Below are 20,744 nucleotides of genomic sequence, written 5' to 3' on the forward strand. Positions count from 1 at the left end.
AAGAGGAAGGAGAGAACAATGGGGAGATAAAAGAGGAAGGAGAGAACAATGGGGAGATAAAAGAGGAAGGAGAGAACAATGGGGAGATAAAAGAGGAAGGAGAGAACAATGGGGAGATAAAACAGGAAGAAGAGAACAATGGGGAGATAAAACAGGAAGGAGAGAACAATGGGGAAATAAAACAGGAAGAAGAGAACAATGGGGAGATAAAACAGGAAGAAGAGAACAATGGGGAGATAAAACAGGAAGGAGAGAACAATGGGAAGATAAAAGAGGAAGGAGAGAACAATGGGGAGATAAAACAGGAAGGAGAGAACAATGGGGAGATAAAACAGGAAGAAGAGAACGATGGGGAGATAAAAGAGGAAGGAGAGAACAATGGGGAGATAAAAGAGGAAGGAGAGAACAATGGGGAGATAAAAGAGGAAGGAGAGAACAATGGGGAGATAAAAGAGGAAGGAGAGAACAATGGGGAGATAAAAGAGGAAGGAGAGAACAATGGTGAGATAAAAGAGGAAGGAGAGAGAAGAAACAAAATGAAGAAATAAACAGATAAAGGAAAGAGCCAGTGAATGAGCCTGAAGAGAGTTACACTGGCATTTTGGTGTTCATGCTTGAAACTAAAACTTTGTCATTCACAGCAAAAAGACGTGGAACAGATCTGCCACTGAGCTCTGGGGACTGTGAGGTTTTTCTTCCAGGACCTGCTGCATAGACCTTTTAAGGAATGGGGTATAGAACAGTAAAACATGGTGGGACGGAAATGTCATTGGACATGATGGGACCTAGGTTTGTAACGGATGTTTAAAGGGACATGAAACCCAAAATATTTCTTTCATGATTCAGACAGAACATACAATATTAAAAATATTGCTTCATTCTCTTTGTATCCTTTGTTAAACACACAGAAATGCACTTCTGGGAGCTAGATAAACAGACCAAGTGAGCCAGTGACAATGAGTATATACAGCTAGATCCCAGTAGTTATTGCTACTCCTGAGCCTTCCTTGATATGCTTTTCAACATATGATGTTAAAAGAACGAAGCAAACTAGATAATAGAAGAAAAATTAAAAGTTGTTTAAAATTGTATGTTCTGATTCATGAAGGGTTAAAGGGACAGTCTACACCAAATTTGTTATTGTTTAAAAAACATAATTTATGTAAGAACGTACCTGATAAATTCATTTCTTTCATATTGGCAAGAGTCCATGAGCTAGTGACGTATGGGATATACAATCCTACCAGGAAGGGCAAAGTTTCCCAAACCTCAAAATGCCTATAAATACACCCCTCACCACATCCACAATTCAGTTTTAAGACTAGACAAATAGTAGGGTGAAAGAAAAAGGAGTAAAAAGCATCAAAAAAGGAACTGGAAATATAATTGTGCTTTATACAAAAAAAACAACCACCATAAAAAGGGTGGGTCTCATGGACTCTTGCCAATATGAAAGAAATTAATTTATCAGGTAAGTTCTTACATAAATTAGGTTTTCTTTCATGTAATTGGCAAGAGTCCATGAGCTAGTGATGTATGGGATAGTAATACCCAAGATGTGGTACTCCACAGAAAAGTCACTAGAGAGGGAGGGATAATAAAAAAAAAAAAAAAACAGCTATTTCCGCTGAAAAAATTAAATTCACATCCAAAAATATAAGTTTTTCTCATAATTGAAAAGAAAAAACTTAAAACATAAGCAGAGGAATCAAACTGAAACAGCTGCCTGAAGAACTTTTCTACCAAAAACTGCTTCCGAAGAGGCAAATACATAAAAACAGAATTTATGCTTACCTGATAAATTACTTTCTCTTGCGGTGTATCCAGTCCACGGATTCATCCTTTACTTGTGGGATATTCTCATTCCCTACAGGAAGTAGCAAAGAGAGCACACAGCAGAGCTGTTCATATAGCTCCCCCTCTAGCTCCACCCCCCAGTCATTCGACCGAAGGTTAGGAAGAAAAAAGGAGAAACCATAGGGTGCAGTGGTGACTGTAGTTTAAACAAAACATTTTTTTACCTGACTTAAATGCCAGGGCGGGCCGTGGACTGGATACACCGCAAGAGAAAGTAATTTATCAGGTAAGCATAAATTCTGTTTTCTCTTGCAAGGTGTATCCAGTCCACGGATTCATCCTTTACTTGTGGGATACCTATACCAAAGCTTTAGGACACGGATGAAGGGAGGGAACAAGACAGGTACCTTAAACGGAAGGCACCACTGCTTGTAAAACCTCTCTCCCAAAAATAGCTTCCGAAGAAGCAAAAGTATCGAATTTGTAAAATTTGGCAAAAGTATGCAGTGAAGACCAAGTCGCTGCCTTACAAATCTGTTCAACAGAAGCCTCATTTTTGAAAGCCCATGTGGAAGCCACTGCTCTGGTAGAATGAGCAGTAATTCTTTCAGGAGGCTGCTGGCCAGCAGTCTCATAGGCCAAACGAATGATGCTTTTCAGCCAAAAGGAAAGAGGGGTAGCAGTCGCTTTCTGACCTCTCCTCTAACCAGAATAGATAACAAACAAGGAAGATGTTTGTCTGAAATCCTTAGTTGCTTGTAAATAGAACTTTAAAGCACGAACTACATCAAGATTGTGTAACAGACGTTCCTTCTTCGAAGATGGATTAGGACACAGAGAAGGAACAACTATTTCCTGGTTAATATTCTCGTTAGAAACAACTTTAGGAAGAAAACCAGGCTTGATACGCAAAACTACCTTATCTGCGTGGAACACCAGGTAAGGTGAATCACACTGTAAGGCAGATAGTTCTGAAACTCTTCGAGCAGAAGAGATAGCTATCAAAAACAAAACTTTCCAAGATAACAACTTAATGTCTATGGAATGTAAAGTTTCAAACGGAACCCCTTGAAGAACTGAAAGAACTAGATTCAAACTCCATGGCGGAGCCACAGGTTTATAGACAGGCTTGATTCTGACTAAAGCCTGAGCAAACACTTGAAGGTCTTGTACCTCTGCCAGACACTTGTGTAACAGGATAGACAAAGCAGATATTTGTCCTTTTTAAGGAACTAACTGACAATCCTTTCTCCAATCCTTCTTGGAGAAAGGACAATATCCTGGGAATCCTAAACTAAATTTGGATGCTTGAACGGACCCTGTATTAGAAGATCCTGCCTCATTGGCAGTGTCCATGGTGGGACAGATGACATGTCCACTAGGTCTGCATACCAAGTCCTGCGTGGCCACGCAGGCGCTATCAGAATCACTGAAGCCTTCTCCTGCTTGATTCTGGCAACCAGACGCGGGAGGAGAGGAAACGGTGGAAAAACATAAGTCAGATTGAAGGACCAAGGCGCTGTTAGAGCATCTATCAATACCGCCTTGGGATCCCAGGACCTGGACCTGTAGATAGGAAGTTTGGTGTTCTGACGGGACGCCATCAGATCCAACTCTGGGGTGCCCCATAGCCGAGTCAGCTGGGCAAATTCCTCCGGGTGGAGTTCCCACTCCCCCGGGTGAAAAGTCTGACGACTTAGAAAATCCGCCTCCCAGTTGTCTACTCCTGGGATGTGAATTGCTGAGAGATGGCAGGAGTGATCCTCCACCCAACCTGATTATTTTGGTTACTTCCGTCATCGCTAGGGAACCCTTTGTTCCCCCCTGATGATTGACGTAAGCTACAGTCGTGATGTTGTCCGACTGAAATCTGATGAATTTGGCCGCCGCTAGTTGAGGCCACGCCTGAAGAGGGTTGAATATCGCCCTCAGTTCCAGAATGTTTATCAGGAGAAGAGTTTCTTCCCGAGACCATAAGCCCTGAGCTTTCAGGGAGTCCCAGACCGCACCCCAGCCTAACAGACTGGCGCCGGTCGTTACAATGATCCACTCTGGCCTGCGGAAACATATTCCTTGAGACAGGTGATCCTGAGACAACCACCAGAGAAGAGAATCTCTGGTCTCCTGGTCCAACTGAATTTGAGGAGACAAATCTGCATAATCCCCATTCCACTGTTTGAGCATGCATAGTTGCAGTAGTCTGAGGTGTATCCGAGCAAAAGGGACTATGTCCATTGCCGCAACCATTAGTCCGATTGTCTCCATGCACTGAGCCACAGATGGCCGAGGAATGGAATAAAGAGCTCGGCAAGTAGTTAAGAGTTTTAGCTTTCTGACCTCTGTCAGAAATATTTTCATTTCTACCGAGTCTATCAGGGTTCCTAGGAATGGAACTCTTGTGAGGGGGGAGAGAGAGAACTCTTTTTTGATGTTCACCTTCCACCCGTGAGACCTCAGAAAGGCCAATACAATCTCCGTGTGAGACTTGGTTCTTTGGAAAGTTGACGCCTGAATTAAGATGTCGTCTAGGTAAGGCGCCACTGCTATGCCCCGCGGTCTTAGAACCGCCAGGAGGGACCCTAGCACCTTTGTGAAAATTCTGGGAGCAGTGGCCAACCCGAAGGGAAGAGCCACAAACTGGTAATGCTCGTCCAGAAAGGCGAACCTGAGAAACTGGTGATGATCTTTGTGGATAGGAATGTGCAGATAAGCATCCTTTAGATCCACGGTAGTCATATATTGACCCTCCTGGATCATTGGTAAGATTGTCCGAATGGTCTCCATCTTGAATGATGGGACTGAGGAACTTGTCTAGAATTTTGAGATCCAGGATTGGTCTTTTTTGGGAACCACAAACAGGTTTGAGTAAAACCCCAGTCCTTGTTCTGCAATTGGAACTGGGTGGATCACTCCCATTGGATGTAAATCTTCTACACAGCGTAAAAACGCCTCTTTCTTTGTCTGATCTGTAGACAGACGAGAAATGTGGAACCTTCCCCTTAGAGGAGAGTCCTTGAATTCTAGAAGGTATCCCTGGGCTACAATCTCTAATGCACAAGGATCGTGTACATCTCTTGCCCAGGCCTGAGCGAAGAGAGAGAGTCTGCCCCCTACTAGATCCGGTCTCGGATCGGGGGCTACCCCTTCATGCTGTCTTGGTGGCAGCTGCAGGCGTTTTGGCCTGTTTACCCTTATTCCAGCCCTGGTAAGGTTTCCAGTTTGCCTTGGGCTGTGAAGCGTTACCCTCTTGCTTTGCAGCCAGAGAGGATGAAGCGGGGCCGTTCCTGAAATTGCGAAAGGAACGAAAATTAGCCTTGTTCTTTGTTTTAAAGGCTTTGTCCTGAGGGAGAGCATGGCCTTTTCCCCCGGTGATATCTGAAATAATCTCTTTCAATTCAGGCCCGAATAGGGTCTTCCCTTTGAAAGGAATGTTCAAAAGCTTGGATTTAGACGACACATCGGCCGACCAGGACTTTAGCCATAACGCCCTGCGCGCCAAAATGGCGAAACCTGAATTTTTCGCCGCTAACTTAGCTATTTGGAAAGCGGCGTCAGTGATAAAAGAATTAGCTAGCTTTAGAGCCTTAATTCTATCCATAATTTCCTCATATGAGGTCTCCGTCTGGAGCGAGTCTTCCAGCGCCTCAAACCAGAAAGCAGCTGCAGTAGTTACAGGAATAATGCGGGCAATAGGTTGGAGAAGAAAACCTTGTTGAACAAAAATTTTCTTAAGTAAACCCTCTAATTTTTTATCCATAGGGTCTTTAAAAGCACAACTGTCTTCAATTGGTATGGTTGTGCGTTTAGCTAGTGTAGAAACAGCCCCCTCCCACATGGGGTCAGATATGGGGAACATTTTCTTAAAAACAGGAGGGGGGACAAAAGGGACACCTGGCCTATCCCACTCCCTAGTAACGATATCCGCAATCCTCTTAGGGACCGGAAACGCATCCGTGTAAACAGGGACCTCTAGGTACTTGTCCATTTTACACAATTTCTCTGGGATCACCAAAGGGTCACAGTCATCCAGAGTAGCTAATACCTCCCTAAGTAAAACACGGAGGTGTTCTAGTTTAAATTTAAAAGCCAATGTATCTGAATCTGTCTGGGGAGGAACCCTTCCTGAATCAGAGACTTCTCCCTCAGACATCAAATCCCTCGCTCCCACTTCAGAGCGTTGTGAGGGTATATCGGATACGGCTACCAAAGCGTCAGAATGCTCATAATCTGTTCTTAAAACGGAGCTATCACGCTTTGCAGGTAACACGGGCAGTTTAGATAAGAAGGCTGTATGAGAATTATCCATGACTGCCGCTAAGTCTTGTAATGTAAAAGGGTTAGACGCACTAGAGGTACTAGGCGTCGCTTGCGCGGGCGTAACTGGTTGTGACACTTGGGGAGAGGCAGACGGGCTACCCTTGTTACCTTCAGTCTGAGAATCATCTTGGGCCACATTCTTAAGTGCAACAATATGATTTTTAAAGTGTATAGACATATCAGTACAAGTGGGACACATTCTGAGAGGGGGTTCCACCATGGCTTCTAAACACATTGAACAAGGATTTTCCTTAGTGTCAGACATGTTTAACAGACTAGTAGAGTACACAAACAGGCTTGGAAATCACTTTAATCAAATAAAAAACACAATTTGAAAAAAACGTTACTGTGCCTTTAAGAGATAAAGAGCACACAATTTTACAAAACAGTGAAAAATGCATCAATCTTTCTGAAATTTTCACAGTATGTAGCTAAAGCCTTAATAAGATTGCACCACAAGTTTCAAAACTATTAACCCCTTAATGCCCAAACCGGAGCAGCCTAAAGCCAACACCCAGTTAAATCACTACAGCACCTTGCCACAGCCTTGCTGTGGCCCTACCTGCCCTTAGGGATCGGATTTGGGGGAATATAGCTTCTTTTAGGCCCTCAAACATCAGCAGGACCCTCCATGTGAAACAGCATGAGCTTATCTGCAATTCTAAGTGCGCATCTGAGGCGCGAAATTAGGCCCCTCCCACTCTACTCCGGAGCTGTGAGGCCTAGTAAATCACTCCTAAGTGACTAAAAAACAGCCATGTGGGTAATAACCCCAGAAAGAACCCAAAAGGGCTTTCAAAGTGTCTTGCAAAACTATTTTTCCTTAGCCAAACAATCGATTGCCCTGAATAAGTGTCAACCAGCATAATTAGCCCTGTTATGTAAGCATACAATTCCTTACTAAGTCTGTGAACATAGCTTACCCTCCCCTCATGGGGATATTGTCAGTCTCTTCTAGCATTATCTCAGTCTTGTCTAGAAATAAATGACTGAACATACCTTATTGCAGATCACCCTGCAAACTGTTCCCCCCAACTGAAGTTTTCTGGTACTCCTCAGTCCTTTGTGAGAACAGCAGTGGATTTTATTTACAACATGCTAAAATCATTTTCCTCTCAGCAGAAATCTTCATCACTTTTCTGCTAGAGAGTAAATAGTACAAACCGGTACCATTTAAAATAAACTTTTGATTGAAGATAATAAAACTACAATTCTAACACCACATTCACTTTACACTCCCGAGAGAGACCCTAGTGCTTAGAGCCAGCAAAGAGAATGACTGGGGGGTGAAGCTAGTTGTGGAGCTATATGGACAGCTTTGCTGTGTGCTCTCTTTGCTACTTCCTGTAGGGAATGAGAATATCCCACAAGTAAAGGATGAATCCGTGGACTGGATACACCTTGCAAGAGAAAAGGGTAGAATTTAGTAAATGTATGCAAAGAATACCAAGTTGCTGCTTTGCAAATCTGATAAACTCAAGCTTTATTCTTAAAAACCCACGAAGTGGAGACTGATCTATTAGAATAAGCTGTGATTCTATGAGGCGGAGCCTGACCCTACTCCAAATAAGCCTGATGAATCAAAAGCTTTAACCAAGATGCCAAGGAAATGGCAGAAGCTTTCTGACCTTTTCTAGAACCAGAAAAGACAATAAACAGACTAATTAAATAGTCCGCAAAACAGCCTTATCCTGATGAAAAATCAGAAAAGGTGACTCACAAGAGAGCAGACAATTCAGAAACTCTTTTGGCTGAATAGATAGCCAAAAGAAACAACACTTTCCAAGAAAGTAGTTTAATATCCAAAGAATACATAGGCTCAAAAGGAGGAGCCTGTAAAGCCTTCAAAACCAAAGACTCCAAGGAGAAGAGATTGATTTAATGACAGGCTTAATACGGACCAAAAGCCTGTACAAAACAGTGAATATCAGGAAGTTTAGCAATAAATAAAACAGAAAGAGCAGAGATTTGTCCCTTTAAGGAACATGCAGACAAACCTTTATCCAAACCATCCTGAATTAACTGTAAAATTCTAGGAATTCTAAAAGAATGCCAAGAGAATTTATGAGAAAAATACCATGAAAACAAAATTTATGCTTACCTGATAAATTTTTTTCTTTTGTGATGTACCGAGTCCACGGATTCATCCTTACTAGTGGGATATTATCCTTCCTAACAGGAAGTGGCAAAGAGAGCACCACAGCAGAGCTGTCTATATAGCTCCCCCCTTAACTCCACCCCCCAGTCATTCGACCGAAGGCCAAGGAAGAAAAAGGAGAAACTATAAGGCGCAGAGGTGACTGAAGTTTTTTAATAAAAAATACCATCTGTCTTGAATAGACAGGGCGGGCCGTGGACTTGGTACATCGCAAAAGAAAGAAATTTATCAGGTAAGCATAAATTTTGTTTTCTTTTGCATGATGTACCGAGTCCACGGATTCATCCTTACTTGTGGGATACCAATACCAAAGCTTTAGGACACGGATGAAGGGAGGGACAAGACAGGAACCTAAACGGAAGGCACCACTGCTTGCAAAACCTTCCTGCTTAGAGCCGGTAAAGAGAATGACTGGGGGGTGGAGTTAAGGGGGGAGCTATATAGACAGCTCTGCTGTGGTGCTCTCTTTGCCACTTCCTGTTAGGAAGGATAATATCCCACAAGTAAGGATGAATCCGTGGATTCGGTACATCACAAAAGAAAGAGAAGTCTTCCAAACTCAATAATAAATCTTCCTAGAAACAGATTTACGAGCCTGTAACATAGTATCAATCACTGAGTCAGAGAAACCTCTATGACTAAGCACTAAGCGTTCAATTTCCATACCTTCAAATTTAACAATTTAAGATCCTGATGGAAAAATGGCCTTGAGACAGAAGGTCTGATCTTAAAGGAAGTGGCCAAGGTTGGCAACTGGACATCCGGACAAGATCTGCATACCAGAATCTGTGAAGCCATGCTGGTCCTACAGGAAACACAAATGATTGTTCCATGATGATCTTGGAGATCACTCTTGGAAGAAGAACTAGAGGCGGGAAGATATAAGCAGGTTGGTAAAACCAAGGAACTGCTAACTCATACACCAACTCCGCCTGAGGATCCCTGGACCTGGACAAGTATCTGGGAAGTTTCTTGTTTAGATGGGAAGCCATCAGATCTATTTCTGGAAGACCCCACATCTGAAAAAACACATCTGGATGGAGAGACTACTCCCCCGGATGTAAAGTCTGATAGCTGAGATAATCCGCTTCCCAATTGTCTACACATGGGATATGTACCGCAGAAATTAGACAAGAGCTGGATTCCGCCTAAATAAGTATCCAAGATACTTCTTGTATCGCTAGGGGACTGTGAGTCCCACCCTGATGATTGACATATGCCACAGTTGTTATATTGTCTGTCTGAAAACAAATGAATGGTTCGCTCTTCAACAGAGGCCAAACCTGATGAGCCCTGACAATAGCACGGAGTTCTAAAATATTTATTGGTAATCTCGCCTCTTGAGATTTCCAAACCCCTTGTGCCGTCAGAGATCCCCAGACAGCTCCCCAACCTGAAAGACTTGCATCTGTTGTGATCACAGTGCAGGTTGGACGAACAAAAGAAGCCCCTTGAACTATACGATGGTGATCTCACTCCCAAGACAGAGAGAGTAGAACATAGGGATTTAAGAATATCAATTGTGATATCCTTGTATAATCCCTGCACCATTGATTTAGCATACAAAGCTAAAGAGGTCTCATATGAAAACGAGCAAAGGGGATCACGTCCGATGCTGCAGTCATGAGACCTAAAACTTCAATGCACATAGCCACTGAAGGGAATGATTGAGACTGAAGGTTTTGACAAGCTGAAACCTATTTCATTTGTCTCTTGTCTGTTAGAGACAGAGTCATGGACACTGAATCTATCTGGAAACCTAAAAAGGTGATCCTTGTCTGAGGAATCAAGGAACTTTTCGGTAAATTGATCCTCCAACCATGTCTTTGAAGAAACAACACTAGTTGATTCATGTGAGATTCGGCAGAATGTAAAGACTGAGCTAGTACCAAGATATCGTCCAAATAAGGAAACACAGCAATACCCTGTTCTCTGATTACAGAGAGTAGGGCTCCAAGAAACTTTGAAAAAATTCTTGGAGCTGTCGCTAGGCAAAATGGAAGAGCAACAAATTGGTAATGCTGGTCTAGAAGAGAAAATCTCAGAAACCTATAGTGGTCTGGATAAATCAGAATATGAAGATATGCATCTTGTAAGTCTATCGTGGACATATGACCACCTTGCTGAACAAAACGCAGAATAGTCCTTATAGAAAAAAAACCATACAAAAGTATAGTGTTAGAGTGCGCCAAAGAAAACAGAATCCCAGTTAAATAGCCAAAATGGCTAAATCTACCTCTATAAAATATTACAACTGCGATTTAGTAAGAAATAAAAAAGGACATAAAAAACAGAATTTATGTTTACCTGATAAATTGCTTTCTCCAACGGTGTGTCCGGTCCACGGCGTCATCCTTACTTGTGGGGATATTCTCTTCCCCAACAGGAAATGGCAAAGAGCCCAGCAAAGCTGGTCACATGATCCCTCCTAGGCTCCGCCTACCCCAGTCATTCGACCGACGTAAAGGAGGAATATTTGCATAGGAGAAACCATATGATACCGTGGTGACTGTAGTTAAAGAAAATAAATTATCAGACCTGATTAAAAAACCAGGGCGGGCCGTGGACCGGACACACCGTTGGAGAAAGCAATTTATCAGGTAAACATAAATTCTGTTTTCTCCAACATAGGTGTGTCCGGTCCACGGCGTCATCCTTACTTGTGGGAACCAATACCAAAGCTTTAGGACACGGATGAAGGGAGGGAGCAAATCAGGTCACCTAAATGGAAGGCACCACGGTTTGCAAAACCTTTCTCCCAAAAATAGCCTCAGAAGAAGCAAAAGTATCAAACTTGTAAAATTTGGTAAAAGTGTGCAGTGAAGACCAAGTCGCTGCCCTACATATCTGATCAACAGAAGCCTCGTTCTTGAAGGCCCATGTGGAAGCCACAGCCCTAGTGGAATGAGCTGTGATTCTTTCAGGAGGCTGCCGTCCGGCAGTCTCATAAGCCAATCTGATGATGCTTTTAATCCAAAAAGAGAGAGAGGTAGAAGTTGCTTTTTGACCTCTCCTTTTACCAGAATAAACAACAAACAAGGAAGATGTTTGTCTAAAATCCTTTGTAGCATCTAAATAGAATTTTAGAGCGCGAACAACATCCAAATTGTGCAACAAACGTTCCTTCTTTGAAACTGGATTCGGACACAAAGAAGGCACGACTATCTCCTGGTTAATGTTTTTGTTAGAAACAACTTTCGGAAGAAAACCAGGTTTAGTACGTAAAACCACCTTATCTGCATGGAAAACCAGATAAGGAGGAGAACACTGCAGAGCAGATAATTCTGAAACTCTTCTAGCAGAAGAAATTGCAACCAAAAACAAAACTTTCCAAGATAATAACTTAATATCAACGGAATGCAAGGGTTCAAACGGAACCCCCTGAAGAACTGAAAGAACTAAGTTGAGACTCCAAGGAGGAGTCAAAGGTTTGTAAACAGGCTTGATTCTAACCAGAGCCTGAACAAAGGCTTGAACATCTGGCACAGCTGCCAGCTTTTTGTGAAGTAACACAGACAAGGCAGAAATCTGTCCCTTCAAGGAACTTGCCGATAATCCTTTCTCCAATCCTTCTTGAAGAAAGGATAGAATCTTAGGAATCTTTACCTTGTTCCAAGGGAATCCTTTAGATTCACACCAACAGATATATTTTTTCCATATTTTGTGGTAAATATCAATAACAAAAAAGAATAACAGAATCTGAGAACCCTCGTTTTGATAAGATCAAGCGTTCAATCTCCAAGCAGTCAGCTGGAGTGAGACCAGATTCGGATGTTCGAACGGACCTTGAACAAGAAGGTCTCGTCTCAAAGGTAGCTTCCATGGTGGAGCCGATGACATATTCACCAGATCTGCATACCAAGTCCTGCGTGGCCACGCAGGAGCTATCAAGATCACCGACGCCCTCTCCTGATTGATCCTGGCTACCAGCCTGGGGATGAGAGGAAACGGCGGGAATACATAAGCTAGTTTGAAGGTCCAAGGTGCTACTAGTGCATCTACTAGAGTCGCCTTGGGATCCCTGGATCTGGATCCGTAGCAAGGAACCTTGAAGTTCTGACGAGAGGCCATCAGATCCATGTCTGGAATGCCCCACAATTGAGTAATTTGGGCAAAGATTTCCGGATGGAGTTCCCACTCCCCCGGATGTAATGTCTGACGACTCAGAAAATCCGCTTCCCAATTTTCCACTCCTGGAATGTGGATTGCAGACAGGTGGCAGGAGTGAGTCTCCGCCCATTGAATGATTTTGGTCACTTCTTCCATCGCCAGGGAACTCCTTGTTCCCCCCTGATGGTTGATGTACGCAACAGTCGTCATGTTGTCTGATTGAAACCGTATGAACTTGGCCTTTGCTAGCTGAGGCCAAGCCTTGAGAGCATTGAATATCGCTCTCAGTTCCAGAATATTTATCGGTAGAAGAGATTCTTCCCGAGACCAAAGACCCTGAGCTTTCAGGAGTCCCCAGACCGCACCCCAGCCCATCAGACTGGCGTCGGTCGTGACAATGACCCACTCTGGTCTGCGGAAGGTCATCCCTTGTGACAGGTTGTCCAGGGACAGCCACCAACGGAGTGAGTCTCTGGTCCTCTGATTTACTTGAATCGTCGGAGACAAGTCTGTATAGTCCCCATTCCACTGACTGAGCATGCACAGTTGTAATGGTCTTAGATGAATGCGCGCAAAAGGAACTATGTCCATTGCCGCTACCATCAAACCTATTACTTCCATGCACTGCGCTATGGAAGGAAGAGGAACGGAATGAAGTGTTTGACAAGAGTTTAGAAGTTTTGTTTTTCTGGCCTCTGTCAGAAAAATCCTCATTTCTAAGGAGTCTATTATTGTTCCCAAGAAGGGAACCCTTGTTGACGGAGATAGAGAACTCTTTTCTACGTTCACTTTCCATCCGTGAGATCTGAGAAAGGCCAGGACTATGTCCGTGTGAGCCTTTGCTTGAGGAAGGGACGACGCTTGAATCAGAATGTCGTCCAAGTAAGGTACTACTGCAATGCCCCTTGGTCTTAGTACCGCTAGAAGGGACCCTAGTACCTTTGTGAAAATCCTTGGAGCAGTGGCTAATCCGAAAGGAAGTGCCACGAACTGGTAATGCTTGTCCAGGAATGCGAACCTTAGGAACCGATGATGTTCCTTGTGGATAGGAATATGTAGATACGCATCCTTTAAATCCACCGTGGTCATGAATTGACCTTCCTGGATGGAAGGAAGAATTGTTCGAATAGTTTCCATTTTGAACGATGGAACCTTGAGAAACTTGTTTAGGATCTTGAGATCCAAGATTGGTCTGAACGTTCCCTCTTTTTGGGAACTACGAACAGATTGGAGTAGAACCCCATCCCTTGTTCTCCTAATGGAACAGGATGAATCACTCCCATTTTTAACAGGTCTTCTACACAATGTAAGAATGCCTGTCTCTTTATGTGGTCTGAAGACAATTGAGACCTGTGGAACCTCCCCCTTGGGGGAAGCCCCTTGAATTCCAGAAGATAACCTTGGGAGACTATTTCTAGTGCCCAAGGATCCAGAACATCTCTTGCCCAAGCCTGAGCGAAGAGAGAGAGTCTGCCCCCCACCAGATCCGGTCCCGGATCGGGGGCCAACATTTCATGCTGTCTTGGTAGCAGTGGCAGGCTTCTTGGCCTGCTTTCCCTTGTTCCAGCCTTGCATTGGTCTCCAGGCTGGCTTGGCTTGAGAAGTATTACCCTCTTGCTTAGAGGACGTAGCACTTGGGGCTGGTCCGTTTCTACGAAAGGGACGAAAATTAGGTTTATTTTTGGCCTTGAAAGACCTATCCTGAGGAAGGGCGTGGCCCTTACCCCCAGTGATATCAGAGATAATCTCTTTCAAGTCAGGGCCAAACAGCGTTTTCCCCTTGAAAGGAATGTTAAGCAATTTGTTCTTGGAAGACGCATCCGCTGACCAAGATTTCAACCAAAGCGCTCTGCGCGCCACAATAGCAAACCCAGAATTTTTCGCCGCTAACCTAGCCAATTGCAAAGTGGCGTCTAGGGTGAAAGAATTAGCCAATTTGAGAGCACGGATTCTGTCCATAATCTCCTCATAAGGAGGAGAATCACTATCGATCGCCTTTTCTAGCTCATCGAACCAGAAACACGCGGCTGTAGTGACAGGGACAATGCATGAAATTGGTTGTAGAAGGTAACCTTGCTGAACAAACATCTTTTTAAGCAAACCTTCTAATTTTTTATCCATAGGATCTTTGAAAGCACAACTATCTTCTATGGGTATAGTGGTGCGTTTGTTTAAAGTAGAAACCGCCCCCTCGACCTTGGGGACTGTCTGCCATAAGTCCTTTCTGGGGTCGACCATGGGAAACAATTTTTTAAATATGGGGGGAGGGACGAAAGGTATACCGGGCCTTTCCCATTCTTTATTTACAATGTCCGCCACCCGCTTGGGTATAGGAAAAGCTTCTGGGGGCCCCGGGACCTCTAGGAACTTGTCCATTTTACATAGTTTCTCTGGGATGATCAAATTCTCACAATCATCCAGAGTGGATAACACCTCCTTAAGCAGAGCGCGGAGATGTTCCAACTTAAATTTAAATGTAATCACATCGGGTTCAGCTTGTTGAGAAATTTTCCCTGAATCTGAAATTTCTCCCTCAGACAAAACCTCCCTGGCCCCCTCAGACTGGTGTAGGGGCATATCAGAACCATTATCATCAGCGTCCTCATGCTCTTCAGTATCTAAAACAGAGCAGTCGCGCTTACGCTGATAAGTGGGCATTTTGGCTAAAATGTTTTTGATAGAATTATCCATTACAGCCGTTAATTGTTGCATAGTAAGGAGTATTGGCGCGCTAGATGTACTAGGGGCCTCCTGAGTGGGCAAGACTGGTGTAGACGAAGGAGGGAATGATGCAGTACCATGCTTACTCCCCTCACTTGAGGAATCATCTTGGGCATCATTTTCAGTGTCACATAAATCACATCTATGTAAATGAGAAGGAACCTTGGCTTCCCCACATTCAGAACACAGTCTATCTGGTAGTTCAGACATGTTAAACAGGCATAAACTTGATAACAAAGTACAAAAAACGTTTTAAAATAAAACCGTTACTGTCACTTTAAATTTTAAACTGAACACACTTTATTACTGCAATTGCGAAAAAGTATGAAGGAATTGTTCAAAATTCACCAAAATTTCACCACAGTGTCTTAAAGCCTTAAAAGTATTGCACACCAAATTTGGAAGCTTTAACCCTTAAAATAACGGAACCGGAGCCGTTTTTATCTTTAACCCCTTTACAGTCCCTGGTATCTGCTTTGCTGAGACCCAACCAAGCCCAAAGGGGAATACGATACCAAATGACGCCTTCAGAAAGTCTTTTTTACGTATCAGAGCTCCTCACACATGCGACTGCATGTCATGCTTCTCAAAAACAAGTGCGCAATACCGGCGCGAAAATGAGGCTCTGCCTATGATTAGGGAAAGCCCCTAGAGAATAAGGTGTCTAAAACAGTGCCTGCCGATATTATTTTACAAAAATACCCAGATTAAATGATTCCTCAAGGCTAAATATGTTTATATATGAATCGATTTAGCCCAGAAAATGTCTACAGTCTTAACAAGCCCTTGTGAAGCCCTTATTTACTCTGTAATAAAAATGGCTTACCGGATCCCATAGGGAAAATGACAGCTTCCAGCATTACATCGTCTTGTTAGAATGTGTCATACCTCAAGCAGCAAAAGTCTGCTCACTGTTCCCCCAACTGAAGTTAATTCCTCTCAACAGTCCTGTGTGGAACAGCCATCGATTTTAGTAAAGGTTGCTAAAATCATTTTCCTCTTACAAACAGAAATCTTCATCTCTTTTCTGTTTCAGAGTAAATAGTACATACCAGCACTATTTTAAAATAACAAACTCTTGATTGAATAATAAAAACTACAGTTAAACACTAAAAAACTCTAAGCCATCTCCGTGGAGATGTTGCCTGTACAACGGCAAAGAGAATGACTGGGGTAGGCGGAGCCTAGGAGGGATCATGTGACCAGCTTTGCTGGGCTCTTTGCCATTTCCTGTTGGGGAAGAGAATATCCCCACAAGTAAGGATGACGCCGTGGACCGGACACACCTATGTTGGAGAAATACAAGTGAAATAGAAATGAAGTCCATTCAAAAAAATGTGAAGGTGAAATAGCCAAATATCAAACAAAGAATTCTTTCTTAAAATAAAACTAGATAACATATAAATTCAATATTTGTATAAGATATATAAAAAAAGTGGTTAGTGCTTATCGTAAAAGGTCCCAAAAAATGATAGTGAGCGATATCTCAACGAGTAAAAAGTCTTGGAAGGTGAATAAGAACTCAGGTGTGGTAGTAGTATGTATAAATGCGATAGGCTGCTGGTCTTGGAGATGTGATCAAACAGTGTAACTAAAAAATAAACAAAAAAAAGACAGCGCCTCATAGTGCAGATAAATTTCGTAAGCTTGGGTCACAGAAAGAGGTGAACAGTAGTAGGTATACTCACAAGAGTACTGGCACTCTTATTTAAAGGAGTGCGTATGGGCAGGCTGACGTTCTACAGCAGTCAGTACGCTGAGACAGATGGCATCCGAACTTCAAAGGAATGGCTGTGGGCTCTCCTCCACATGCAAACGGGGATAGTCTGGATCAGCGCTTTGTTGGAACAAACATCTTTCACTGAATGCGTCTTCCACTTAGGGCTGGTAATCACCAAAGATATCCCAGAGATGATAAAAGCTGTTTTCAGAGCAGGAACCCTTGCGATAACAATAGGGTATAAACAAATAAAAAAGCCAAATGACAAGGCTTGTTAATATAAACTGAGAACAATTTATTTTTGAGCTTAAACGCGTTTCTCGGCCGCAAGCTCCTGGCCGTTTCCTCAGGTATGATTAACCATTCAGGAATGGGAAAAAAATGCAAACAGCATAGCCCTCTGAGCATAAAAAAAGGCAAGCGGCATATAGGATGTGGGGTTTAAGTAATTCAATTATTTGGCGTCAAGTATGACGCACAACGCAAAATAAAAAATGTTGCCGCTAACAACAACCGGAAATGACACAACTCGGGTCATGGCAGACGCAACCTTGTGCGAAGAAACCTGGCGTCAACTAAGACGCCGGAAATGACGAATTTGCGTCACCGAACGTACCTTTGCGCCAAAAAATTATTGCGCAAAAAAGACGCAATTAATATCAGCATTTTGCGACCTCGCAAGCCTAATTTTGCCCGCAAAATTTAATGAAAAAAACTATACCCCAGGTAAGAACTTCCTAAAATATGTTTCCCAATTTTGAAAATGATAGTCTGCAAAATGAAATATACTGAAAACCTGAATCATGGCAAATATAAGTACAATACATATATTTAGAACTATATATAAATACATAAAGTGCCAAACCATAGCTGAGAGTGTTTTAAGTAATGAAAACATACTTACCAAAAGACACCCATCCACATATAGTAGATAGCCAAACCAGTACTGAAACGGTTATCAGTAGAGGTAATGGTAAATTGAGAGTATATCGTCGATCTGAAAAGGGAGGTAGGAGATGAATCTCTATGACAGATAACAGAGAACCTATTAAATAGATCCCCGTTAAGACCATTGCATTCAATAGGTGATACTCTCTTTACGTCCCTCTGACATTCGCTGTACTCTGAGAGGAATCGGGCTTCAAAATGCTGAGAATTGCATGTCAACGTAGAAATCTTAGCACAAACTTACTTCACCACCTCCATAGGAGGCAAAGTTTGTAAAACTGAATTGTGGGTGTGGTGAGGGGTGTATTTATAGGCATTTTGAGGTTTGGGAAACTTTGCCCCTCCTGGTAGGATTGAATATCCCATACGTCACTAGCTCATGGACTCTTGCCAATTACATGAAAGAAATAGATAGATAACGCCTTTACTTTCCTTTACCCAGCTTTGCACAACCAACATTTTCACATTAGACAGTGCTCATTCATGTGTGCCATATAGATAGCAGTGTCTAACTGTAGTGCACGGGAGCAAGCACAATGTTATCTATATGGCACACATGAATTAGTGTCGTACAGCGGTGGGGAAGATGGTTGCCCAGTGTACAGCGGTGGGGAAGATGGTTGCCCAGTGTGCAGCGGTGGGGAAGATGGTTGCCCAGTGTGCAGCGGTGGGGAAGATGGTTGCCCAGTGTACAGCGGTGGGGAAGATGGTTGCCCAGTGTACAGCGGTGGGGAAGATGGTTGCCCAGTGTACAGCGGTATGAAAGATGGTTGCCCAGTGTACAGCGGTATGAAGATGGTTGCCCAGTGTACAGCGGTGGGAAGATGGTTGCCCAGTGTACAGAGGTGGGAAGATGGTTGCCCAGTGTACAGAGGTGGGAAGATGGTTGCCCAGTGTACAGAGGTGGGAAGATGGTTGCCCAGTGTACAGAGGTGGGAAGATGGTTGCCCAGTGTACAGAGGTGGGAAGATGGTTGCCCAGTGTACAGAGGTGGGAAGATGGTTGCCCAGTGTACAGAGGTGGGAAGAAGGTTGCCCAGTGTACAGAGGTGGGAAGATGGTTGCCCAGTGTACAGAGGTGGGAAGATGGTTGCCCAGTGTACAGAGGTGGGAAGATGGTTGCCCAGTGTACAGAGGTGGGAAGATGGTTGCCCAGTGTACAGAGGTGGGAAGATGGTTGCCCAGTGTACAGAGGTGGGAAGATGGTTGCCCAGTGTACAGAGGTGGGAAGATGGTTGCCCAGTGTACAGAGGTGGGAAGATGGTTGCCCAGTGTACAGAGGTGGGAAGATGGTTGCCCAGTGTACAGAGGTGGGAAGATGGTTGCCAAGTGTACAGAGGTGGGAAGATGGTTGCCCAGTGTACAGAGGTGGGAAGATGGTTGCTCAGTGTACAGAGGTGGGAAGATGGTTGCTCAGTGTACAGAGGTGGGAAGATGGTTGCCCAGTGTACAGAGGTGGGAAGATGGTTGCCCAGTGTACAGAGGTGGGAAGATGGTTGCCCAGTGTACAGAGGTGGGAAGATGGTTGCCCAGTGTACAGAGGTGGGAAGATGGTTGCTCAGTGTACAGAGGTGGGAAGATGGTTGCTCAGTGTACAGAGGTGGGAAGATGGTTGCCCAGTGTACAGAGGTGGGAAGATGGTTGCCCAGTGTACAGAGGTGGGAAGATGGTTGCCCAGTGTACAGAGGTGGGAAGATGGTTGCCCAGTGTACAGAGGTGGGAAGATGGTTGCCCAGTGTACAGAGGTGGGAAGATGGTTGCTCAGTGTACAGAGGTGGGAAGATGGTTGCTCAGTGTACAGAGGTGGGAAGATGGTTGCTCAGTGTACAGAGGTGGGAAGATGGTTGCTCAGTGTACAGAGGTGGGAAGATGGTTGCTCAGTGTACAGAGGTGGGAAGATGGTTGCTCAGTGTACAGAGGTGGGAAGATGGTTGCTCAGTGTACAGAGGTGGGAAGATGGTTGCTCAGTGTACAGAGGTGGGAAGATGGTTGCTCAGTGTACAGAGGTGGGAAGATGGTTGCTCAGTGTACAGAGGTGGGAAGATGGTTGCTCAGTGTACAGAGGTAGGACATGTACTGGTGCTTGTAGGATATAGTTACCTGGAAGTGAGGGTCAGTGTCACACTCTCCGATCTGTTGCAATAGTTCCCCACTGGTCTGGCCCACGTTCCCTGCAGCCTGAAGAAGGACCTGACGAGGCTGGAGATGAGAAGACACAGAGACATTCAACAAACACATGTGAGATGGAATCAGATGGTTCAAAAATTACTGCACAATGTGACATAAACCAGTTAACTTATTAATTTATTAGTAGGTCACACAACTACATTACTGCACAATGTGAGATTAAACCAGTTAACATATTAATTAGGAGGTCACACAACTACATTACTGCCCAATGTGTAGGTCACACAACTACATTACTGCACAATGTGTAGGTCACACAACTACATTACTGCACAATGTGTAGGTCACACAACTACGTTACTGCACAATGTGAGATTAAACCAGATAACATATTAATTAGTAGGTCACACAACTACATTACTGCACAATGTGAGATTAAACCAGTTAATGTATTAATTAGTAGGTCACACAACTACATTACTGCACAATGTGTAGGTCACACAACTGCATTACTGCACAATGTGTAGGTCACACAACTACATTACTGCACAATGTGTAGGTCACACAACTACATTACTGCACAATGTGAGATTAAACCAGATAACATATTAATTAGTAGGTCACACAACTACATTACTGCACAATGTGAGATTAAACCAGTTAACATATTAATTAGTAGGTCACACAACTACATTACTGCACAATGTGAGATTAAACCAGTTAACATATTAATTAGTAGTTCACACAACTACATTACTGCACAATGTGAGATTAAACCAGATAACATATTAATTAGTAGGTCACACAACTACATTACTGCACAATGTGAGATTAAACCAGTTAATTT

The 20,744-nt window shown here is 43.5% G+C and overlaps 1 protein-coding gene across 1 annotated transcript in view; it reads right to left on the minus strand.

Moving 5' to 3' along the window:
* TLN1 (talin 1) overlaps positions 1-20,744 on the minus strand; it is a gene marked incomplete in the record, with an annotated part of 895,533 nt that overhangs the window by 575,229 nt on the left and 299,560 nt on the right. Inside the window, 1 exon segment of the mRNA XM_053700951.1 lies at positions 19,871-19,969. Coding sequence (XP_053556926.1) covers positions 19,871-19,969 — 99 coding nt within the window.

Source organism: Bombina bombina, chromosome 2 (assembly GCF_027579735.1).
Source record: "Bombina bombina isolate aBomBom1 chromosome 2, aBomBom1.pri, whole genome shotgun sequence".
NCBI classification, from domain to species: domain Eukaryota; kingdom Metazoa; phylum Chordata; class Amphibia; order Anura; family Bombinatoridae; genus Bombina; species Bombina bombina.